Source organism: Ambystoma mexicanum, chromosome 11 (genome assembly GCF_040938575.1).
Source record: "Ambystoma mexicanum isolate Mex_15411 chromosome 11, UKY_AmexF1_1, whole genome shotgun sequence".
In the NCBI taxonomy this organism is placed as follows: domain Eukaryota; kingdom Metazoa; phylum Chordata; class Amphibia; order Caudata; family Ambystomatidae; genus Ambystoma; species Ambystoma mexicanum.
Genome location: NC_090934.1, coordinates 1,395,435,647 through 1,395,458,572, shown reverse-complemented (window position 1 = coordinate 1,395,458,572; position 22,926 = coordinate 1,395,435,647). Strand labels below are relative to the sequence as shown.

The 22,926-nt window shown below is 47.4% G+C and overlaps 1 protein-coding gene across 1 annotated transcript in view; it reads left to right on the top strand.

Annotated features, from left to right (window-relative positions):
* The window catches only part of MAP2K1 (mitogen-activated protein kinase kinase 1), a 369,367-nt gene extending 366,877 nt beyond the window's left edge, over nucleotides 1–2,490 (top strand). Inside the window, exon 11 of the mRNA XM_069625019.1 lies at nucleotides 11–2,490. Within this exon, the coding sequence (XP_069481120.1) occupies nucleotides 11–124 (114 nt within the window). The 3' untranslated portion in view covers nucleotides 125–2,490. The remainder of the gene's footprint in view (nucleotides 1–10) is intronic.
* The last annotated feature ends 20,436 nt before the right edge of the window (nucleotides 2,491–22,926 follow it).

Below are 22,926 nucleotides of genomic sequence, written 5' to 3'. Positions count from 1 at the left end.
TATTTTGCAGATCCACAATTTCATCAAGAATTCCGAATTGGAGGAAGTGGATTTTGCAGGCTGGCTCTGCTCCACCATTGGCCTCCGCCAGCCAAGCACCCCAACACATGTTGCCAGCCACTGAAGATGGTGAAGTGCTAGGAAAGCTGATGGGTGCTGCACACCCACAGCAAACTAAGTGCCACTTGTGTCAATTTTCTACAAGAGTGAACTGTTCAGTGTTCCTTATCTGTTTCTCTCCACCTTGAAGGAAGGATCGTCTGCTATGGCATGTGCCAAGTTCTTCCTGGTTTTGATCACTTGCAGGGGCATGATCATCGATCAATTAAGTTATATGTATAATCATGTGAAGTGCAGTGGTCCACGTGTTTGACACAGATGGTTAGTCTGTGGCTGAACCTCAATATTGTGGCCATGAGGCAGATCTCAGGAAATCTCCACTTGCATATCTGGAAATTACCTGTGCCCTCTGCAAGTGTGGTCCAAACGCTTATTTTGTAAGTGACGAATTTGAGGCTCACGAAAAGGATTGTCGGGTGCTTAACAGTCCTTATTGTTGGCAAACCTCCTTGTGTTATTGTCCCCTATCCTCTAAACCATGCTTCAAACCAGTCTTAACATGCCACCCTGCAAAGTCCCTATGCTCCACGCTAGAGTACAGTATCGCATGTGGAGACACAATTGCCTCTGCTTTTGCTCAGCGGCATAACTCCGATGTAAAGTAGATTATTGGGGCTTGTGCTTGCTTCCGAGTGGCTATGCATTCTCTGAACCATACCAGGGTAGGTTTTGATTATGGAAGATCCAGTGTTTTTGAATGATGGTTTCTGAAATAAACCGTATTTAAATAAAAAATATTATGTGCTCAAGAAGCACCTCTGTCCAGGAGAGATTCTATAACCCTCAATGATCAAAAAGCACCCAGGTTCTCAAGCTTCATGGTAGAGTCTGATCCTAGGTTCAAGAAGCTCCCATCAACCGCGTGCAGATTATTTCTCCCAGGTAGCCCCTTTACATTCAGTACACCAAGCCCCTCCAGTGCCAGGCAGTCAGCATGCCAGGCACCACTTACAGCAAACACACATGGCCTTGTGCAAGTGCTTATGCCTGCCACTGTACCTGTTAGCACTCGCACTTAAGCCATACAGGAAAGTAGTCACAACTGGTGCCACACATAAGAGCATTCCCACCATGCATACAAACACTGCCATCAACCCTACGAGCACCCACATCTTGCACTGTACATACAGGTTCATGGTGCCATCATCATACATGAAAGATCTCCCTTCTGGTTCCATGCATAAAGGCACTCCCACCGTACTCACTCCTGAGTAGAGATAAGCTCGCTTCAGGCTGGGGGTGTACCCATTTCTAAGTGGGGTGCATACTCCCTCCGGTTAGGCACAGTGATTTCTCACTCTGAGCCATGCACAAACTTGGGCTACTACTCATCACGTTTCATTCCTAGATTTCACTTGATAGAATTTAGCCCATCTTTACCCCTTCATCGGGTCTTGCCTACATTGAAATATGAAACTGGTGCCTCTGTAAAGCCGGTAAATCTAGAGTAGAGCCCAAAACTCTGAAAGTCTGGCAGGGCCTGGGAAACAGTTGCCCTTCACTCCCTCCAAAGGCCAATAGTGCTAGGCTCCAATTAATTCCTAGGTCATGCCCGATAATAGGCCAGGAGCACACGTGACCACATGTTCCTCAGCCCAAATGTCGGTCACAACGCCCTACTGGCCTCCCTGTATTATGCTGCCACGTAAACGGATCTGAATGTGTAAGTCCCTAGTGGGGGCATTAACTAACAATACCTGCCAATCATAAATCGCACACTGTGCTACATTTAACCTGTTATTGCTTAACTCACTGGTACTTTTGTTCTGTCCTCCAAATGATGAAAGGCAGAGAAACATCTCCACAGGGGCAGTTGTAGTTAACTTACTGCCTATATAGTCTAAATCGCTAAAGAATTGACACATTTTGACAGTGGGGCCCACAATGGCACCATAACCCCTTAAGTGCTTAGGGCATGTCTGTTCGTCCTGAATGCCCATAACGAATAATTGTAGGCTCCACCCACTCCTGCACTTAAGTTTAAAGAAACCTCCTTCCCATGGTAAGAATGGGGTGGGAAAGACCAGGTCCCTCTTCTCGCGATAGTCCCCCCATCCCAATCCCTGACGAGCATGCCACTTGCTTCTGCACTTCAACTTTTAATCTTTTATTTTAATGCTTCCGTAAGTTACAAAGTGCTGTACATCTTTTAGGATTGTGACTGCATGAATTTTTAAATGTAGTTGGGTATTTTTCTTAAGTAGCCCCACAAGATCAAAACCAAAATGCCTGCATGACTGCCTTCCTCCTATTCAGCGTCTGAATGTACCGTGCAGCAACTGTATCTGAAATGGAAGAAAGGTTTCTCAATCATGTAGTGTTTCAGATGTTTGAGGAAATAAATCGTATTCTAATCAATGTATCATCAAATTATGTGTGTTGGTTTACTTTTATTTAAGTCCCATAAGCCTGGAGGGAACTCTTGCAGGCAGGTAAGGGTTGTGTGTTCTAGCAGGGAAGACATGCTGAGAGGAAAAAAACCGTGGGGTCTCCAAGCGGTCTGTAATCCTACTCTAGCTCTGCCCAGTAAAGAGAGCAGAAAATGGAACTGGCAGAAGTGTGATGGTGTCACATGAGCGCGACAGCAACGTTTGCCATCGTGCATGCGCTGCTGAATAAAGTGGGCGTACCCAGGCGAGGCAGTGCTCGCCAGGAGCCCGATGAGCACAGACCTGCGTCTCCTTTCAGGTACGGTGGGCAAGGCCTGGCCACGGGGGGGGGGGGGTGACAGGGTGTTAATCAAAGCATCACAAGACGGTACTTTTACCTGCAAGCTCTTTGCAAGGGCAGCTCTAGCTTCCAGGTTTCTAAGCTCTGCTTGTGAGGTTCGACAGCGGGGGGTCGCAGGGTTAATGCCCTGCTGAGTTGTTGTACATAGTCATTGCTTCCTGGCCCCTTCCCAGAGCAGTCTTTCCTGCGCATGTCTCTTTACAGGTCAGTAATAGGCACAGGAGTGCCCCTATGCTTCCCACAGGGTGTACAGGAACCCATGTGAATCGCTGTTTTCAAAGAAACTTAAGGCACAACTATATTCTACTACATGGAGTGTTCATTTATTGATTTAAAATACTCCACATTCCACCCTTCTTTTACTTTTTGGATATATAGTCCTCAGGTTAAGGGCAATCATGTTTAGCCACTCACACTTTAGGAAGATTTATATCCAGCTCAAAGGACTCTTAAAACCTCTGAGAAACGTACCCTCAAGGTAAGGAATGCAACCAATTGTCCAGGCCTTTGGAGGGAGTTTATGGCAGACTGGTGGCATGCAGTGTTCAACCGGGAGTTACGAGGGTATGGGGGGCTGGGGGGGCACAGGCATATTCAGGTTGCAGTGGAAAATCTATAACGGATTGGGCCTGGGTACACGTTTATGGGTTATTTACATTGGCCACCAGGAAAGCGCCCTGGGCAATGCTACGCAATAGGGCGTTCACTTGGCTAACTAAAAAAGTAGGGCAATGAGCAAACTGCAAAGAGGATATCAATAGATGAAGGAGGATCACTTGCGCAGACTGGACAGCATTCTTTTAGGGCACGGCATAAAGCACTTCTCGGGCATTCCTAAGGAGTTCAAGAACCCATTTCTAACCTGGAGATCAAGTTGTGGCCCGTTGTATGACGGCAGGGAAAGGGATCAAGTGAACAGCTCCGTAATGAACCATCATCATGAAACACATAGCAGGCGGTCAGGGCGGCCGCAATGGAACGGGATGCAATCCTGAAGAAGTTTGGGGTTAGACCTCCAAACTCAGGATGAGTTTTCCTGAATCAAGTGGGAATGGTCCTTCGTTCTTCATACTATGCTACAAAGCAGCTGCTTTTTGCTGTGGGCACCTTATACAACTAGGGAAAGTGGACTTCATTTGATGCGTGGCTGCTGAACTGCTACCTTTGCTGCACTTATTAATTCTTATTTTTTTTTTTTTTTCAAATGAAATTTAAGACATTTTCCAAATTAAGTGTAGAAAGGCCGGTCTGCCGGGATCAAGATCATCTGGGGCCATCAATCATAACCTAAATAAGGTCCTGTTACTTTAGTCATGCGCTTAGAAATAGAATGCCTTCCCTCCTTGATCATGAACTCTCCCATCCCATTAACTGCCCACGTTTGTCCATATTTGGATAACGTACACCCTTTGAATGTTGGAACATCAAACCTGAAGATCAACAGCTTATTTGCACAATAGTGAAATGCACTCTTGCGCTTTAGCGCCTTTCCAAATCTCCCACGTTGTCATCACTGCAACTTCTAATCCGTTTCGTCTGTGAACCATTTCTTTTCCTTGCAACACAGCTTTATTTTTATTTTTTAACTTGGCTTTGCTTCTAAACCCTCCATTTGTATTCACTTGTTGTACTCTGCAGCATACAAGAGGTGCAATGTCTGCATTTACACAGGCTTCTGACACAGATAGGTGTCTGGAGCCACGGCAACAATCGAGGTTATTTTCGAGTCCCCTGTAATTATGTGGTGGGCACCTGTAACGTTTACACTTTTGGGTAAACAGGGTTCAGCCAAATAATATTCCTCATTTGCACGACTGAGTGTAAAAGGAATGTTAAAAGGTGGCCTACACACTTGTACCCACCCATTTGTACAGCACCATGCATAATGCGTAAATGCCACCTGCCATGTATTCATGGCACAAAACATTTACAGTTGATTACTACGAAAATGGCCTGCATTTTGCTGGTGCCATCATGATAATGCATGCTGGCGCAAATGATGGAGTATTTGTATGGCGGAGAGAAAGCAGGAGGCAGAATCGTAACTTACGATCCACTGCACAAATGTAAGGAGTCGCACCATTTATTGAATGCGGAAAAGTCTTACGCAGGACTTTCATGCATTCAAATAACAGTAAAGCTTGAAGAAAATGAGCCCCAATGTGTCTGCCAGATGTGGGTTCGTCCCACAGAGTGGTTGGATCTGTAATTATGCAGGCATACCCTATTATGGGCTGAAATCCCCTTGCACAGGATTGTGGGTTACCCTACAGGGTTGAGTCTTGTGATATGCCTCAATATCGTTTTGTGAGTGTAGCTCAGGCGTATCGATGTAGCCAGCAAAGAAGGGGTGTATGTGAAGTGTTGAGGAAAGATGCAAAGATTCAGATATGTTGTGGGGGGTCATGGCATGACTTTACCAGTGCAGCCTGGTGTGATGGGTTTAGTGTGCTGTAACGGAGAGGTGTGCTGAAAGAACCGTGCTGTGCCGAAATGAGGAAAAGGTTTGTCCACAAAAGTTCAGTGCATTTGGCTTAGCTGAAGCGCTGACCTAGTATTCAGCATGTAAAGTGATAGGTGAATGAAGCAGGCATTAGAAATAGCGGTTTGGTGAGTCAATTAAAAGCTAAGATCACGACTCTAAGATGGCCGCCAGCATGAAGAGGCAGTGAATTTCAGAGCTCTCCATTTAGGCAGTTTACAATATAGCTGGGTATAAATACCCCATGGAGACATACATCCCCCTTAGAGTGGCCAATGGAGCTCTGGGCTGCGGGTCAGAGAGGTGAGGCAATGAGGCGAGCGGAAGGCGGTGATTGTGTTAGAAGCCTGCACGGCAGCTGGAGTGGGGAAGGGACCCTACGGCGGCAGAGGGAGTGGTGGACTCTCACTGACAGCGACTCCCCGGGGGAGCCGCAGGAGAAGGGCAGGCTTGCCAGAGGAAACGGGGGACCAGGAACACGATGCAGAATCCAGCGGCCGTGGCCAGTGAGACAGCACCTGCCACGAGGATCCTACAGTGACAACGCTTGGGGAGGTTGCGCTGAAGTGGAGAGGAAACCTGGTGGGGAAATCCTGCAGCAGGAGAGTGAGCGGCAGCCTGCTAGTTGAAGGTAATCCCTCCCCCCACACCCCCCCCCCGATTGTGCCCCCTGTGCAGAAGGGACCAGCAAAAGGAGCAGAGGTCTCTGACCCTGGGGAAGCCCTGCTAACAGAGCTGGGGAGGCAGCACTTGCGGTCAATACTGCAGAGGAGCGGCAGGGATACCTCCAGGACTGGAGATGAGGCGCTGATGAGCAGGGTCGAAGGTGGCAGTGGTGATCCATCCCACCTCTGGGGAGTGGGGAGCATTGAAGACTGGGTGATATACCTCTAGGCGACAGGAGGAAGGCCAGACTAAGGAGGCTGGGAAGGGAGGATCTACTTCCTGGGACACTGTCTCCACAGACAGGCAGGCACATATGAGTGCAAAGGGACCAGGGTGCAACCAGGAAATGACCACTGTAGGAGCAGGCCAGCAAGCGGAGGCACGGCTGTGAGCGTCCATCAAAGACACTGGGGAGTGATATACAGACAGTGCGGAGGGAGCAGGAGGCAGAATGCGACTAGGCCTGCAGAGTCCCGAGGGAGGGGGCACAGACTAAAGGCCAACTGCGACTGCTGCAATTGGAGAATTGAAGAGGGATTGTGGTTGTGGAGGCCCTGCAGTGGTCACGGGATACTCGAGGAGCAAGGGCGCAGGCCGGTAGGTGAGCCCTGGGGGGGTGCCTGTTGGTAAGGGCACCAGCCGATGTTTCGGCAGAAAGTGAAGGTAACTGTGAGAAATCTGAGGGCATTCTCACATTCAGCCTCCTTAGTATGCCCCCCTCAGGAAACCAAGGGAAAGGCAAGATTGCTAGATCCCGACCCCGGGGCTGAATCTGCGAGGGAGAATTACTTGGATGGAGGGTCCTTGAAGAGAGGGGGTGGGATACCAGAGGGTGAGACATGGTATGCCCATTTTCCTTATACCAACCTACCCTACACTCCCTTAGCCTTCATGGGCTATTGTCAATCCTGTCCTGTGTCCCTTTTTTCCAACTTACAGGACACAGAGACCAGGAAAAGGCAACAGGAGATGCCACCTAATTATCTTACCAAACCACATTCCTACAGGAGAGTGAGGTAAAAACAACCAAAAGGACTGCATCTAATAAAATTATTCCCCCTACAATTACCCAAGTACTGGGACAAGGAAGAAGCTTCAAAGTAATGCATGCCCCCCCCCCATAGGAAACACCATTATAGTACTGTAGAAGAGGGAGTCAGGTGGAATGCAGACTTCCTATGTGAAACACCAGAATGGTACTGGGACGACGACGATGCAAACAGAGGCACACCAACATACTCAATGGAGATGTCCCAATAACAAGGTCAGGCAATTGGAATAAAAAGGAGGGCGAAAGCAGCAGCAGCAGTAGCAGCAGTCCTGGGAGTGACATAAGCAGATGTGGTCATGAAGCCAGAAGAGGAGCTGAAAGGAAGCAAAGCTCTGAGGGGGGCAGTTGTGTGCAGTGCTGCAGTCTGGAAAGCGCCCACAACCTAGGGACTAGGAAGGCTGTTGGTCCTGGCAGGTGTGGCTTAGGAGCTAGAGCTCCTTGTGACAGAGGCAAGGCAGAGGAAGGAGGCCAGCTGAGGGGCCATTCTTCCACCCACCAAGAGGAGTGTTCGCCCTCCTGGGGGCACTGTGATAGTTCAGGAGTGCCTGAGGGGTAGAGGAAGAAATGCTACAGGCATTTCACAAAGTTTGTGGCAAGCGCCATAGAAAGGAAAGTCTTCTAAGGGTAGCCGGTCAGTGTGAGAGGCTGCAAACCCCTGTGTGACTTTGATTGTGAGTGCTAGAAGAAAAACTTCTAGTCTATCGAGTTTTAAAGTATACATCATGAGCCCGATTCATGAAATATTTGATTGTTTCAAAGTGACTTTGCACTGCCAACACAAGCTCTGATTCATGGAACTGTGCGAAGTGTATTTTTGCAGTGCAAAGTTAGTGCAAGTGGTAATTTCGGCAGTACAAAATGACTTTGCACTGCAAAAATACACTTGCACAGTTCCATGAATCAATGTCTGTGTCAGCAGTGCAAAGTCACTTTGAACCGGGCAAATATTCCATGAATCCGGCCGTATGTCGGAGTGGTCGCGTTTCTTCAAAGAAGGGAAGGGATGTCTTCGAAAGAAAGTCTCTCTGTGAAATGTACTTTAAAGTAAACAGCCACTGTGTTAAGAAGGAAGACCTTTAGAAAAGGGGAGCTGTGTGAAGCCGTGAAGTGTGAGCAAAAAGGGATTGAGCGAAAAAGGGAGATATGTGAGGATTTTAAGTGTGAGCAAAAAGAAAACCTATAAATAATAATTAAGCATCGGGGTGGCCCCCAGGCAGGAGAGTGATCCAGGGGTACTGCAGAGACCCCACCATAAAGAAACCTAAACTGGGAAGGTTTCCAGGTGGGGGAGTGACCCAGGAGAACCATAGAAGCTAGTAAAGAAAATATGAAGAAACAGTCGTTTATAAAGAAAGTGTATGTTGAAAGAGAATCTTATTTTGGCCAATGAACTTTAACAAGAGGGAACAGCTAAAGCCCAGGGCACCTGGTTGCGCAACCTGTGATGGGTGGAGGGTGCCATCTGACAACTGCCACGGCGAGAGGGGAGACCCCATTGAATAAGTGAACCATGTGATGAGGAGTCATTGAACATGGGGAAGGGAACCCCTACAGAAGCACTCTTGTGTTTAGAAAAGTGGTACTTGACAAGTTGAACATTGATGTGAAATCAAAAAAGTTTGAACTTCGGCAGGGGAAGCCTGAGAAACCAATTGAAACGTGTGAAACTTAACCAGTTGAACATTGGTATTTTGAAAGTGAACTTTGTGGAATCGAAAGGGTCCAAGCTTGGGCAAGGGAAGCTTGGGAGACCTATAGAAGAGTGTAAACCAATGGGCTTTTTGGTTTGGGGAGAGGGAACCCGAGAAGCCAAATAAGGTACTGTGAACTTTTGACAAGTGAATCCTGAGAAACCTGTGAAACTTTGTCATCCCGAGTGCCTTGAACTTGGGCAAGGGAGTTACAGAAGAAGTCGATTGCCAAACTATTTTTACCTGAACACTATTGAGTTTACCAAATACCATACACATTGTTATTGTATAGAAGTGAGGGCAAGCATAGGTTTTGACACAGACAATATTTTGTCTTGTACTGACAGACTTCGACTTCCCTTACTGATGGGGAACAATACCTCCTTAGAGCTATGGCATGTTAGGCGTTACACCATGCTGACCGGTAAAATAAAGGTTTTTGAACAATATCCCTTGTGCCTGTGTCATCTCTTGATACCATGCCCGTCTGACACAACACAAGTCGCCCCCTTTTCCGTCATGGGAGGGGGGCCTCCAAAAGGTGCAGGAGAAGAAGACATGGGAAGACAGAAGCCTCTCGGATTGCAGCCTTCAGGCACAGTCATGGACACCTTGGCAGCAAGTAAGGAAGAACTCATTCAGTACTTGATGGACTTCCAGGAGAAGCTTGACGCTTTGTTCCAGGGCCAGTTCACAGCACTCAGGGAGGAGATTAAACAGACCACGAGGGAACTGAAAGCAGAAATTGGGAAGCTGGAGGAAAGAATGGAAACGGCAGGAGGACCTAGTGGATGACGCCCACAAAATGTACGAGCACTTGCATCAGCTTGCCACTCTTTTGCACAACCTGTAAATCCAGTGCGAGGACCTGTAAAACAGATCACACAGGTTCTAAATCGGGATAAAAAGGCCTTCCCGAGGATATTGTGGACAAGGATCTTAAGGACACCATTAAGCACTGCTTCAGGGGCCTGATCACGGACATCCCTGGTGAAGAGATTGGTATAGACAGGATTCATAGAGTAGGTACAAAGAGATCCGAGCCGGGAGCTATACCGTGGGATGTTCTGGTGGCCATGACATCATATGTTCAGAAGGAGAGCATTTTAAGAGCGGCAAGAGCAGCACAGCATCTCTCAGTCAACAGAACAGAAATCTCCCTACACCAGGACCTGGCACAGTCCACTCTGCAAAAGAGGAGGGCCATGGCATGATCACATTTCTGGCTTTAAAAAGCATCAGATAAGAGGTTGACCTTCCCTTTTGGGTTGCTATTACTTGAGATGGCAGGCAGTGATGAATAACAACGGTGGGGAAGGTGAAAGCATCCTGCAGCTCACGAGGAGGGCATGCAGGCGAAGCCGCTGGGAAGAGCAGACGTAGCTGGGAGTGGGAGCTCGTCTGGAGGAAGGACAGTGGCAGAGAAGGGGCAGTATGACACTTGACTATGGATTTATGAGAAGCGAGGATGCTCACAGGGCCAGACCATTTTGCTCTTGTATGACAGAGAAACGAAGCATGTTGCCTTCCAAGTGGGGGATTTGACAGAGGAGCCGGTTCTCTTGTGTGGTCGGGAAACTATATACAATGTAGAAAGAGGTGAAAGTTTGTTACAGCTGCTGCTGGAGGCCTGGGGGTGGGGGAAGTCGGCGGTAGATATGGGGCCATTTTGGATGGCAGGGGGGTATTTTACCCCACAGTGTATGGTGGTCTTGGTATTCAACAGGGTCACATCTGGTGAGAGAAAGTCCCTGCGATTTATGTATTTATTGATTATTTTTGTATTATTTTGCACTATAGAGCAAAATGGTGTTTCCAGGCACCACAAGACGAGGGGGGTGACATGGGAGATAAACAACAATAACTATCCTACTAGGCCTTGTGACATTCGGATCGTGCAAGTGCAGTAACAAGAACTGCATGGGGGAATGGGAGGGGATAGGTGACAATTAGGGGTGGAACATAAAAATACAGTTGGGGAAGTAGGGGCTAGGCAAGTGCTGGCGGGAGCCCATGGGGCAAGTGGCAGGGGGTGCCAGAGGAGGACCACCTTCTAAGTGCGAGGACAGGGGGTGGACCAGAATCAGGAGGGATGCCCAACCCACCAGGCTAGTTGGGGAAAGGGGCCCGGAAAGGCAGTGCTGGTTTGGGAGGTTTCTGGTATAGACTGGTCGGGGAGGGCCTGGTGCCATGTAAGACTCATAAGGGACCAGGCCGCCATTCGCAGTGGCAGAACGGGGCATTAGCAAGGGAGGGCGAGAGGGAAGGAAGTAGAGAAGAGCAGGGTCTTTAGAAACTTCCAGAACTTAAGGCAGTCCGGCTCAAGTCTGAGAGGGGCAGGGAGGCCCAGTCAAAGAGAGACTTACCCCCCCCCTTTGTGCTTGGAAAAAATTCTTATCTGCATAGGGTTGGAGCCAGAGGACCGAAGGGCTCTAGCAGGGAGGTATTTGGGGAGAGCGAGTTGGATGCAGCAGGGTCCCAGACCCTAGAAAGCCTTGTGGATGATGCAGATGGTCTTGAATTTGATCCTTGCAGCCACTGGGAGCCAGTGGAGAGATTTTAGGGCTGGAGAGATGTGGTCCCTGGGCCTGAGGCCAAGGATAAGTCTTGCATTAATATTCTAGATTAGTTGAAGGGGGCGAAGAGAAGAAAGAGGCTGTTGCAACAGTCCAGCCTAGAGAGTACCAGAGCTCTGGAGACTGAGTTTCTAGGGGAAGGTAAGGAAGGGGAGAATGCCTCAGAAGAGGTGAAGTTGAAAGTGGGCCCTCTTGGCAAGGTCCGTAATGTGGGGGAGAAGGAGAGAGAGGCGTGAAAGATGGCACCAAGGTTTTTGGCCTCACAAGATGTGAGGGGGAGGGTGGAACCAAGGAGGGCGGCCAGATAGTGGGAGGGAAGCAGGGAGCAGGGGTCTCAATGAGAAGGATATCAGTCTTACTGGCCTTAAGATAGAGATCATTAGACATGCACCATACCTGAATAGCAATCAGAAAGTCAGGAATGACAGAGGAGGTAGTGGATGGAACCTTGAAGAAGAGCTAAGTGTCATCAGCATAACACTGGAAATGAGGAGAGAATGCGGAAATCAAGTGGGGCAAGGTAGATGTTGAAGAGCCACGGTGATAGGATAGAGTTCTGAGGGACGCTGCTGGTAGAGAGTGAGATGGAGGAGAGGATAGGGCCCAATACCACCTGGGAGGGGCGATTAGATAGGAAGGTGATCAACCAGTCCAGTGCCAGGTCAGTGATACCAAGGGTAGCATGGAGTTGTTTTATGATGGCGGCATGATTGACCGTGTCAAAGGCAGAGAACAATTCAAGCAGGATGAGAACAGAAGGAGAATTGGAGTAAAGGTTTGAGAGCAGGTCTTCAGGAGAGCAGTTTCTGTGCCTCAGGATGCTCTGAAGCCAGACTGGTGGTCATGGAGACAGCCAACAGATTTAGTGTGGTGGGTTGGTTGGGAGATGACCACATTCTCCAAGAGTTTGCACAAGAAGGGGGTAATAGACATGGGGCAGTAGTTAACTGGGCAGTAAGGGCCGGCTGACAGCTTTTTAGGAGAGGCTGCACAAGGGTGTGCTTGAGGGAAAGTGAGAAGGAGCCAATGGCAAAGGAATGGTTACAGAAATCAGCCAAAGCTGGAGCGAGAGACGAAGAGAGGAAATGTCCTTGATAGTTCTTTTGGAGCAGGGGTGCACCTGTTTGGATGAGACTTTCATAGAGCGGGGAAAAGGAGGTGGGGAGGGAGAGAGGGGCTCAAGGGAGGCCTTAGAGCAGGTGGGGGAATTGGGAGGGGGTACAGGAGCGTGAAGACAGGATATCCTGTGTTTTGGTTGTGAAATGGGAGGCCAGTGCAGTACAGAGGGCCTGGATGGAAAAGGAGAGATGATAACTACAGTAAGATTAGCAATTTCCTTACAGATTTTGAGTCCAGCCGTATCGTTGGTGGACCCAGCAATGAGCGTTTGGATATGGGCCCACTTCTTGGAGCGGATGGAGAAACAGTATTGCCTTTGGAGCAGGCGACAGGCCAGTTTGTCACTGGATGTGTTTGAAGCCTGCCACTTTCATTCAGCAACGTGTTTCAGAGAGGCTAGGTTGGAATCATACCAACTGTTGCGCTTGGAGACAGGCTTCATGTGGATCCTCATAACAGAGACAAGGATGTCAAGGGTGTTGGAGATGGATGGGTGAAGGTTATCAAGGGCTGTGTCGGTGGTAGAGTCAATGGCAGGGGTCGGAGGGTGAATGAATCCTATGGATTAGTGATTCGACCTGGATGAAGGGGGGCTCGCTCGACTGGACAAATTTGCTGAAGGAGAGATCATCTTGGCGGGAGACCTTAATATGGCCTGGGTTCCTCAGGTTGATAGGAGTTTGGGTGAGCTCAAGAGAACTTCAACCCCTTCCAAGGCGTTGAGGGAAAAGTGAGAATGATTGCTTCTCCGAAATGGCTGAAGGGGGAAGCACAAGGGTATACTTGTTTTTTGCATGTACATCACACTAGGTCTCGGATCAATTACATTTGAGTAACTTCTGGGGTAATAGGTTGGGCGGAGGGCTTGGATTTGGGCCCAACACCAATATCGAATCGTACCCCTCTGAGACGGACACTTGGCTTCCCCGGCAGTGGGCAGAAAATGTGCAGATCGGGGGTTCCCAATGACATTCTGGGGGACCCAGTCCTCACAGCTATGTTTGGGGAAAAGAGAGTTATACTTTGCAGAAAATGATACACCGGAGGTTGGCTGGGCAACGATGTGGGACTCCTTTAAGGCTGTCCTGAGGGGGTTAGGGGGGGGACTCCTATTGATCAAGGCCAGGCAGGAAAAGCAGTAGGCGCGGCTGGAGAAGTAGTTGGAAGATCAGTTGAGTGAGCCTAGGCAGGCTTTAGTCAGGAAATGGACCAGAGGATTGTGCAGGGAATAGCAGCATACCTTGGGCCAGTTTGAATTGCTCCTTACACAAAACAGAGTTATTATGTGGGGGCGAACAGGGCCGACCGCTTAAAGGGAAGGTAGCCACCCAGACTATCCTAAAGATCTCCTCGGATACAGAGGAAATGGTGACAGAGAGCGAGGTGATAGTGGAATCGTTTGCAGCCTCCTAGGAGCGGCTCTACTCTTCAGGGGATGGGGCAGGACTCTTACTTGGACTCTGTGCAGCTACCTTAGTGGGCTTGCACGGAAAGGGACGAGTTAGAGGAAAATATCGAGGTAGAAAAGGTAGAGGAGGCGATCCAAGTCTCTCCCGCTCAACAAAGCGCCAGGGCCTGATAGCTACACAGCCCAATTTTATAAAAAATGTAGATCTAAACTCACGCCCCAGTTGGTGCAATTGTTCAACACATTCCAGGTGACTGGGTTGATGGAGGAGGCAACATTGGTTGTCTTCTCTAAACCTAGGAAGGGCCCCACCAGCTGTGGCTTGTACAGACCCATAGCGCTGATGAACCTGGATGCTAAAATCTATACCAAGGTTCTGCCACGGAGGTTGACCCTGCTGCTCTCTTGACTGGTAGCCCCTGACCAAGCAGGTTTTGTGCCAGGGAGACAGACCTTCAATAATGTTCAGAAGGTCTGCCACCTTATTGAAAGACAGAGATTAATCAAATGCTGGCGGTCGTCGTGGCATTAGATGCTGAAAAGGCATTTGACCGTATCGAGTGGTTGTTCCTTTTTTGGTCCCTCACTCGTATGGGGCTTCAGGCCTGGGTTTGTGCAAATGGTCAGGGATAATTATGCATCCCCCTCAATTCAGCTTGCTATCAACAGTCACCCATCTTCGTGTATCCCTCTCACTCTGGGTATGAGACAAAGCTCTCCCCCGTTTTATATTTATCACGAATTCGAGCCTCCAGCCTGGTATGTGGGATTGACTTTGCAGGGAAAATGCATAAGATCATGGCATATGCGGTTGATATGCTGCTGCCCTTTATGGAACCGGAATCTTGGCTCAAGGCCCTGGGGGCTGAACTAGAAGGGTTTGGCACAGTATCAAGCGAAGAGTGAACTTAAATAAATCAGAGATTTTGAATTTATCGGTGGAAGCGGAGAGGAGAGAGCACATCCAGTGCAGACTGCCATTCAAAACCTGGGGGTTACCATAACTAAGTCGCTGGGTCAACTGTACGATGCCAACTACCCAGCACTATTACAAAAGGTGAAGGAAGATAAGTTGAGATGGCATCCTTTGGCTATTTTGTGGTTTGGCAGAATAGCCTCAGTGAAGGTGGTAGACCTACCCAAGGCCCTCTATTACTTTCAGGCACTTTCCTACCCCCTGCCCTGGTCTTTGTTCAAGTCCTTTAATAGGATCACCGCAGCATTCGTCTGGCGGAACAAGCGTCCCAGGGTTCCTAGTAGCGTCTTGATGGCCGATAGGGAAAGGGGGGGATTAGGGGCACATCATTTTCAGAAGTAGTATGAGGCTGCCTAACTTTGGGTCATTAGGGAATGGCTAACGGGGGACAAGTCCGGGAGCTGGGTGTGCATGGGTAGGGCAGTGGCTGCTACTCCCTGCAGGGTGTCCTGTGGGTAGATGGGGCGGACAGATCACTGAATATGCATAGAAGTAGAATGCTTTCAGTGCTGGTGGATGTCTGGGATTCTCTGGTGGCGCGTGGGTCGTTGTCGACCTTGCCATCCCTCCTCACCCTGCTATTTTGAAATCCGCAGTTCACGCCGGGGATAGAGGCATGGGCATTCCAACAGTGGAAGAGGGCAGGTTGCCCGAAGGTTGGAGATCTGTATTCGGGCCCTGATATTCTAACATTCGAACAGTGCAAACAAAACATTGGGCTGACTGAAAATGATAGTCACAGGTACTACCAAATGTAGCGTTGGCTGGCCAACCTGGCTGTTAAGGCGGCGGGGACTAGGCCACTCACATCTTTCGAGAGATTCATCACTACTTATGATGGATCGAAAATGTTTATATCTTCCCTATATAAACTAATGCAGGAGACCCCTCCGCCCCTTCCAAAGAAATGTGGCCCCGATGTGGGAGAGGGTCCGGAGGAGCACTGAGTTTATATTCTGCAATATACCCAAGCTAACACTGTTGATTCAATTAAGGGAGACTTGGTATCGAATAATGTTACAATGACAGAGATACTGCACAAAATGTTTGAGCGTTACACCAGTTTGTTGGCGGGGCTGTAATGATACGGGGTCGTGGGTGCAGATATGGTGGGACTGCCCTGTGATCCAACCCATTTGGCGAGATATCATCCAGCAAATGGGAGCAATATTTGGGGTCGACTTCGGCTAGGAGACAAGGGAATGGTTGTTGGGATTGGGTGGCTCAGTGGAAGGCTTGGTGGCCAGAGAGCAAAGAAAAGCTTGCATGGTTCTTTTTATAGCTGTCTGGCAGGCGGTGGGGCAAAAATAGTAGCAGAGACAACCCCAGGGACGTCATTTAGGGGTCACCAGAGGTCGCAATTGCGACCTCTGTAGTCTCCCTTGTGACCTCTGTGGTCTCCCTTGCGACCTCCCAAAAAAAAATGAAAAAAATATATTATTTATTTATTGTATTTTTGTTTAGTAATGCAGGCTCCTGGGCTGTGGCCAGCACCATGTGGCTCTTTACTTCTGGAGTGGCTGGCTTTCTTGTTCAGGCCCCTTAAAAAAAATAAGAAAAATAAGATCAGGTGTGGCACAAGTCTAACACTTTCAGCAATGACCCTAAATAAAAAAGAATAGGAATACCAAATAATGTATCTTTCTGGAATTCTATACAATAATTGCTAGACTCATTAAAGGTTTATTTCAGGCACACTTCAGGGGGTGATTCACTGATTTAGTCTGTTCTTAAACACCTCAACTCAGCCTTTCATCCTTCTGAGGTCGATAAATGAGTACCAACACAGGTTGGGTGTATATTTTTGCTATATAAAGCACTTAAGCGTAAGTGCTATATAATAACACATTATCATTTGCTCATGGACGTCTGCTTGCATTCACAGTAATGTGGTAATATGGGCCTATACACACTGATCTTAACGATACATATGGCGATCCATTCTTGTATGAAATGTACATCACATTTTAGTGATATCGTAACAATATTTTTCGTAGTGTACAATGCTATGTGATGCCACTTTCTGTTTTGTCAATGGATGAAAGGTTGTGTTCCATCGCTTCCCGCGTGATCACTTTGGGGTGAGGTCAAATGAAATCACTTCCTGTGATGTCATCAGGGGGTCAAGGGTCGTGTGATGTCACTTCCACTACCCCTGGCATTTTGGCGAAACGACGTCCCTGGACAAGCCCTGAACAACATTGACTGGTTGCAAAAGGTTTGGAAGTTTCTGGCCATGGAGTGGATCACTTAAAAGTTTCAGGGAACCCATGAGGCTTTCAGGCTGGACTGGGGCCTGAAACTGGTATACTTGCAAAGTGACTTCAAGATTCACTGGTGCCCGCAGAATGTAAAGATAATAGACTTCCTATGATGGTTTACTGCAAATTGTTGGGCAATTTGTGGCCGGTTTTGCCTCCTTGGGTTGTGCAGGGGGTGCAGGGACGGAACGCGGGTGAAGGCAAAGGGATGCGGAACAGGTCCATGGGGTTGGGGGAGGGGGTGGTGGTTTGCAGGTTCTTGGGCTGGGTTGTTGTGTGTTTGCCTTTATGTCAAAATACCAATAAAAAGAATTTTAAAAACATGCAGACACGCAGGTTTCAAGCAATGGTCTACACGCTTTTTAACACATTATTTTGCATGTTCGCAGTTTTATGGTGCCTTTACTGAATTAAGGACCACAGGTACCAGAAAGTGAAATGAGCGCGAACTCAGGTATGAATGATCCAATCAAAGGCCTGCTTCTAAGGCTAAGCACTCCTGTCTGGACCTGTCAGAGTTTATCGGCACCCCGGCCCCTACACCTTGCATAAGCAACTCTGCCCTGTCACTGGACTTCGTGCACCCTGCAAGCTCCCAATACTGCCACCGTGAGGTAGAATTCTGCTTGTTTGAAGTTATTGAGATCCCCCTCCACCGCCCCTCCCCCAAGACCTTCAACAAGGTAAGGCCTGTCCCATCGCACACCTGCGCACCTCAACCTCTGCAGCAGCGCAATGTTTGCGTCACACTGCCAGTCCCACCCCTTACCCCTAACCACACGCTCACCTAAGACTATTACCTAACCCAGCTAAGCCCCCCAAACACGAAGACACTGCACCCTCTACTTCCGTGCTACACACGATGCACATGAATTTACCATCCCAGTTCTACCTCCGATACACCACCATCCAGCCCTAGCCATCTCCTCATGGTGTTACTGCTTTCCCCATTCCACCAGACTGAATTTCTCAGCACCTTCACACTGTGCGTTGCCTCCCCTACTACCGCCCACACCACCCCATCCTTCCTTCCTGTCTTAGCCAATACACAACCATCACGCATGTCCAGCACCCCAACCAACAGCCTCTGCCCTAAGTCACTGCCGATAAACCCACTGCATCCCACAAATGCATCATCCCTCACTGACACCCCAGCATTTAGCCACACGACCATCCTTCCAGTGGTGGGCAGTCATAATTTCGAAAAAAAAAATGTCGACAGACAAAAATGTCGACAAAAAAATGTCGACTTTCGTTTTTTTTTAATTATATATTTATTTTAGGGGTTCGGGAGTTAAAAAAAAGGGAAACATTTAAAAAAAATTTTAAAAAGGGGGGCTGGGGGAGAACCCCCCCATTTCGAAAAAAAAATGCATTGAAAAAAAAAGTCGACTTTTTTTTTCGACATTTTTTTTCCGCAATTTTGACTTTCGACATTTTTGTTGTCGAAATTATCACTATGAACCGGCCAAACCAACTTGGCCATGGATGACTGGAAGGGGTTCATAGTGATAATTTCGACAACAAAAATGTCGAAAGTCAAAATTTCGAAAAAAAAATGTCGAAAAAAAAAATGTCGACTTTTTTTTTCAATGCATTTTTTTTTCGAAATGGGGGGGGGTTCCCCCCCCCCCCAACCCCCCTTTTTTAATTTTTCCTTTTTTTTAACTCCCGAACCCCTAAAATAAATATATAATTAAAAAAAACGAAAGTCGACATTTTTTTTTCGACATTTTTGTCTGTCGACATTTTTTTTCGAAATTATGACTGCCCACCGGTTTGGCCAACATCAGACCCTTACTTAATGGGCTCCTTCACCAACGACTGGACGAAGCCTTTTGCAATACGCAGCCCTGGCTCCTCAGCCAATAGCCTTTCGCATTCTCTGCCTCACCCTTCACATGGACTCTTACTTTGGGCTGCCACACTCTGAAACCCATTGTACCCTACTTGCAGAAATGATGTAAGATGAGCCTCTCCTCGCCAAGCTTGGGAACCACCTGTTCACACAAACTCTGTGCTAGAACACTATACCTGCCAACTCCACAACCTGAGCGCTCAATCCCTGCAATAGGTGAGTCCAGACGTACCAGACTAAGCTCCTGCACTGTCCCCCTCCCATACTATTAACCAGTGAGACAGACCCCTCTCGTGCACTCACTGTCACCAGTAAAGCAGGCGATTGCACTTCACTGTGCACTGCTAAATATACGTCCACCGGAAGCACATGCCATTGGGATATACAACACCATTGTTGATCACCACCTCGACATGCTGGCCACTACTGAATTCTGGCTACACAGTGCCTTGGACCCTCAGCTCTCCCTAGCCATTCCTCCTAACTACACCATCTACAGGGCAGACCGAGTAAACGCCCCAGGAGGTGATGTTGCTCTCCTCGCCAAACGTCCTTACAAATCAGACCCATCCCTGTTCCTCCCATCCCCAAGTACGAAATACTGCTACACAACTCACTATCAAACCCCAGTCCAAGTACAACTTGCTTCTCTTGTACCAGCAGCCAAACTCCATGAGCCACCCAGACCTAGATATCGCCCTCCTGATCACTCCGTTCATGAAACCAATTACCAAATTCATTATTATGGGTAATTTCAATCTTGGATTCAAGGATCCTGCTAAAACTTCTGCTCAGGTGCAAACACTAGGGGATATAAACTTCTCCCAAATAATGTCTCCCCCACTCGCGTTACAGGATGCACATTGGATTGGACCCCACTACCAGTACCACCATCAACATCTTATCCATCAGTACGGTACCATGCTCTCACCACTCTCATTGAGTTCAGACTCTCTCTCTGTAAACTCCCTATCACGTCCGCACCCCTATTGAATCCAGTGCAAAACACCTAAACTACACAAACCCAACATCTAGTTTTCAGAGGAACGCGTTACCTTGCACAGAAACAAAAAGAGCCTTCGACTATCTCTGTAGGAAACACTCCTTGCAAAAAAACACATAATTCTTGCCAAAGCTACAAAGTCCTATAAGAAAGCAATTGTCACTCACAAAGCTACTCTTATGATACCATAATTCCAAAGTGAGATCCAACACCAAAGAGCTCTTCTCCATTCTGAGAGAGCTAGAAAACCCAATCCCTATGTACACCCCGACTCAGGCCAACAAAACATGGTGTTCCACTATCCAAACCGCACTCTCTAACAAAATTGGCTCACTACGTACTATAATCACGGCAACAAAAAAAGCATCACTCTCAGTGAAACCTACCTTTAAGGGGATGACTGTCTAGGACATATAGTTAAACTTTGTACATCCACTCTGATGGCCATTATGACAGACTTTGAGAATGCCTTCTTTTCAACCAATGAGGTCCCCACCAATATAAAATCAGCTTGAGTCACCCCTCTCCTCAGGAAACCATCACTCAATCCAACCCTCCGTAATAACTATTGCCCTATCACCACAGTCTCCTTCCTACTCAAAATACTAGACTGCCTGGCCTACTCCCAAGTACAATTATTTCTAGAACAATCAACACGTCCTACTAAGACCTAGACAGTCTGGCTTCCGCCCAAAACATAGTATTGGAACAGCACTACTCGACTTAAAAATCCAAATGGACCACATCCATGACTAAGGCAATCTAGCTATACTTCTCTTACTAGATCTCTCTGCTGCTTCCAACCTCATTGACCATGATACCCTCTGCCAACACCTCAGCTCATACTTCAACTTCTTGTCAGAAGCGAGAACCAGGATTAAATCCTTTCTCAGTGAACACACCTCAAGGGTGTTCATTGGTGATGCGGCCGCTGATCCCATATTGGTGCCCCTTGGTGTTCCCCAAGGCTCTTGGCTCTCACCTACCCTCTAATACATACACCAATCCCCTATTTGACCTTCTGGACTGCCTCTGGATCATTTATACCAATTTCCCAGAAGTTACGCAAATTCTCATTCCTATCACTGGCATATGATTCCGACATGATAAACAAAGTCTACAGGACCATCCAAAACTGGATGGCCACCCACAATCTTTGCCTTAGCGACAAAAAAACTGAGCTGCTCCTCATAGGATCACCTTGCCGGCTGCAAAAACCTTGATGAGGCCTTATCCACTTTCTGCATTGATGACTCTGGAATATCAGTCTTAAAACATGTCAAAACTGTGGGAGTGCATTTGGAAGCAGAGCTGACCATGACCAAACATATCAATGTACTGGCCTCAGCAAAGCCCACACCTCAAGACCAGTCTCCCTGATCAGACAATTTCCCCCCACCCAACTGAGTAACTGCATTACTCTCGCTAGAGCTCTCATTAGCAAATTGAACTGCTGTAATGTACTCCTGATGGGCACTTCAGCAACCAGCCTGGCCAAACTCCAACTATTAGAGATCAAAGCCCTGTGCACTGCATTGGGCTTACACGGATCAGATCCAATTTCAGCATCTAGACGAGAGGTGCACTGGCTACCCATCAAAGCCTGCATTAACTTCAAAACAAAGTATTGTGCACCGCTGCATCAACAAAGAGGCCGCCCCTCTGTCTCAATAACAGTATTGCTTTGAAACATCATGGGCACTCGCTAGGATCCACCACCAGCATCTCGCTACTCACTAGGAGATGCAACAAAAAGAGAGCAGGAGGCATTTGTTTCTGTGTCACAGCGCCCACCGTCTGGAACTCTCTTCTGCCGCATATTGGAAATGAACAATCCTACCCAACCTTCAAAAAGTTTGTAAAAACCTGGTTGTTTGACAAATATGACTAATGTGACCATTTCCTCTTCAGATGCTTTTCCCTCTACTGAATGCTGCGAAACCCCTGGGTCTGGCATGAGGCAATTTAATACCCCTGTAGGATCTTCTGTGTGTTTTACTACTGTAATTTCAAGACACATACATACAAAAAGTAAATAAGTAGTAAGATCAACAACACATGGTCCTTCGTTGACATAGGTACACGATTTTTTGTGCACAATATGAAGAAGCTTTTCAATTCTAAGAAAAGTAAATCTGTTGTTTTGCACGTCTTATATGCAAACATAATGAAAACAGACTGAAGTGTTTTGAGGAGTAAAATAAAAATGTGTACCTTGTGGGTCATTTAATTTGATGTGTAATATGTGCAGGTGTGGCAAAGTGCCTCTATCAATTCTCACATACACTAATAAAAAGAGACGTATATCTTGCATACAAGCCTTGGTTGAAGCAGAAACACAGCCAGTCAACTTTGCTTAATTCGGAAAAAACAGAACATCGCCCTCTGACCAAACGGCTTCACAGAGAAATGACAATGAAATCCAAGATGGTAGTCTAGGCTTTTGAAAAAAATGGATGCGAAGGAACCAAGGAGCTCATCGTAGAATGGAATTTAACTTGTTCTGTTTGCCCTTATTTGCTCTGATATAATTTGAACATGCTCGATTTACCAAAGAATATGTACAATTTGAACAGTAGTGAAACAGTTAATTGGATTAATAATAGAGAAGATATGGTAGTAAGATTACACAGATCTTCATGCTGATTATCCATTTAATGGAGACAAGTCCTGATAAATTCACTCGACGCATGATGACACACACTACGTATGACATCATGCACATCACGGCATGCACCATTTTAAATCTACTTTACCTCTGAGGTGAACTCTATGGCTTTAACCGTATTTGCTCCATGTCCAAGAGAGATTGTTCTCGATAAGATCCAGTTGTAGGTGAGTGTTAAGTAATTAGATTAGTTCCTATGTAGTACTAACTGGGGTCTAATCTGAAGAACGGTTTAGGACACTTATCAGATAAGGGGAAGGACACAAGATTTTGGAATCGACAATATTATTAGGTGAGATATTTACTCTGTCTCTAAA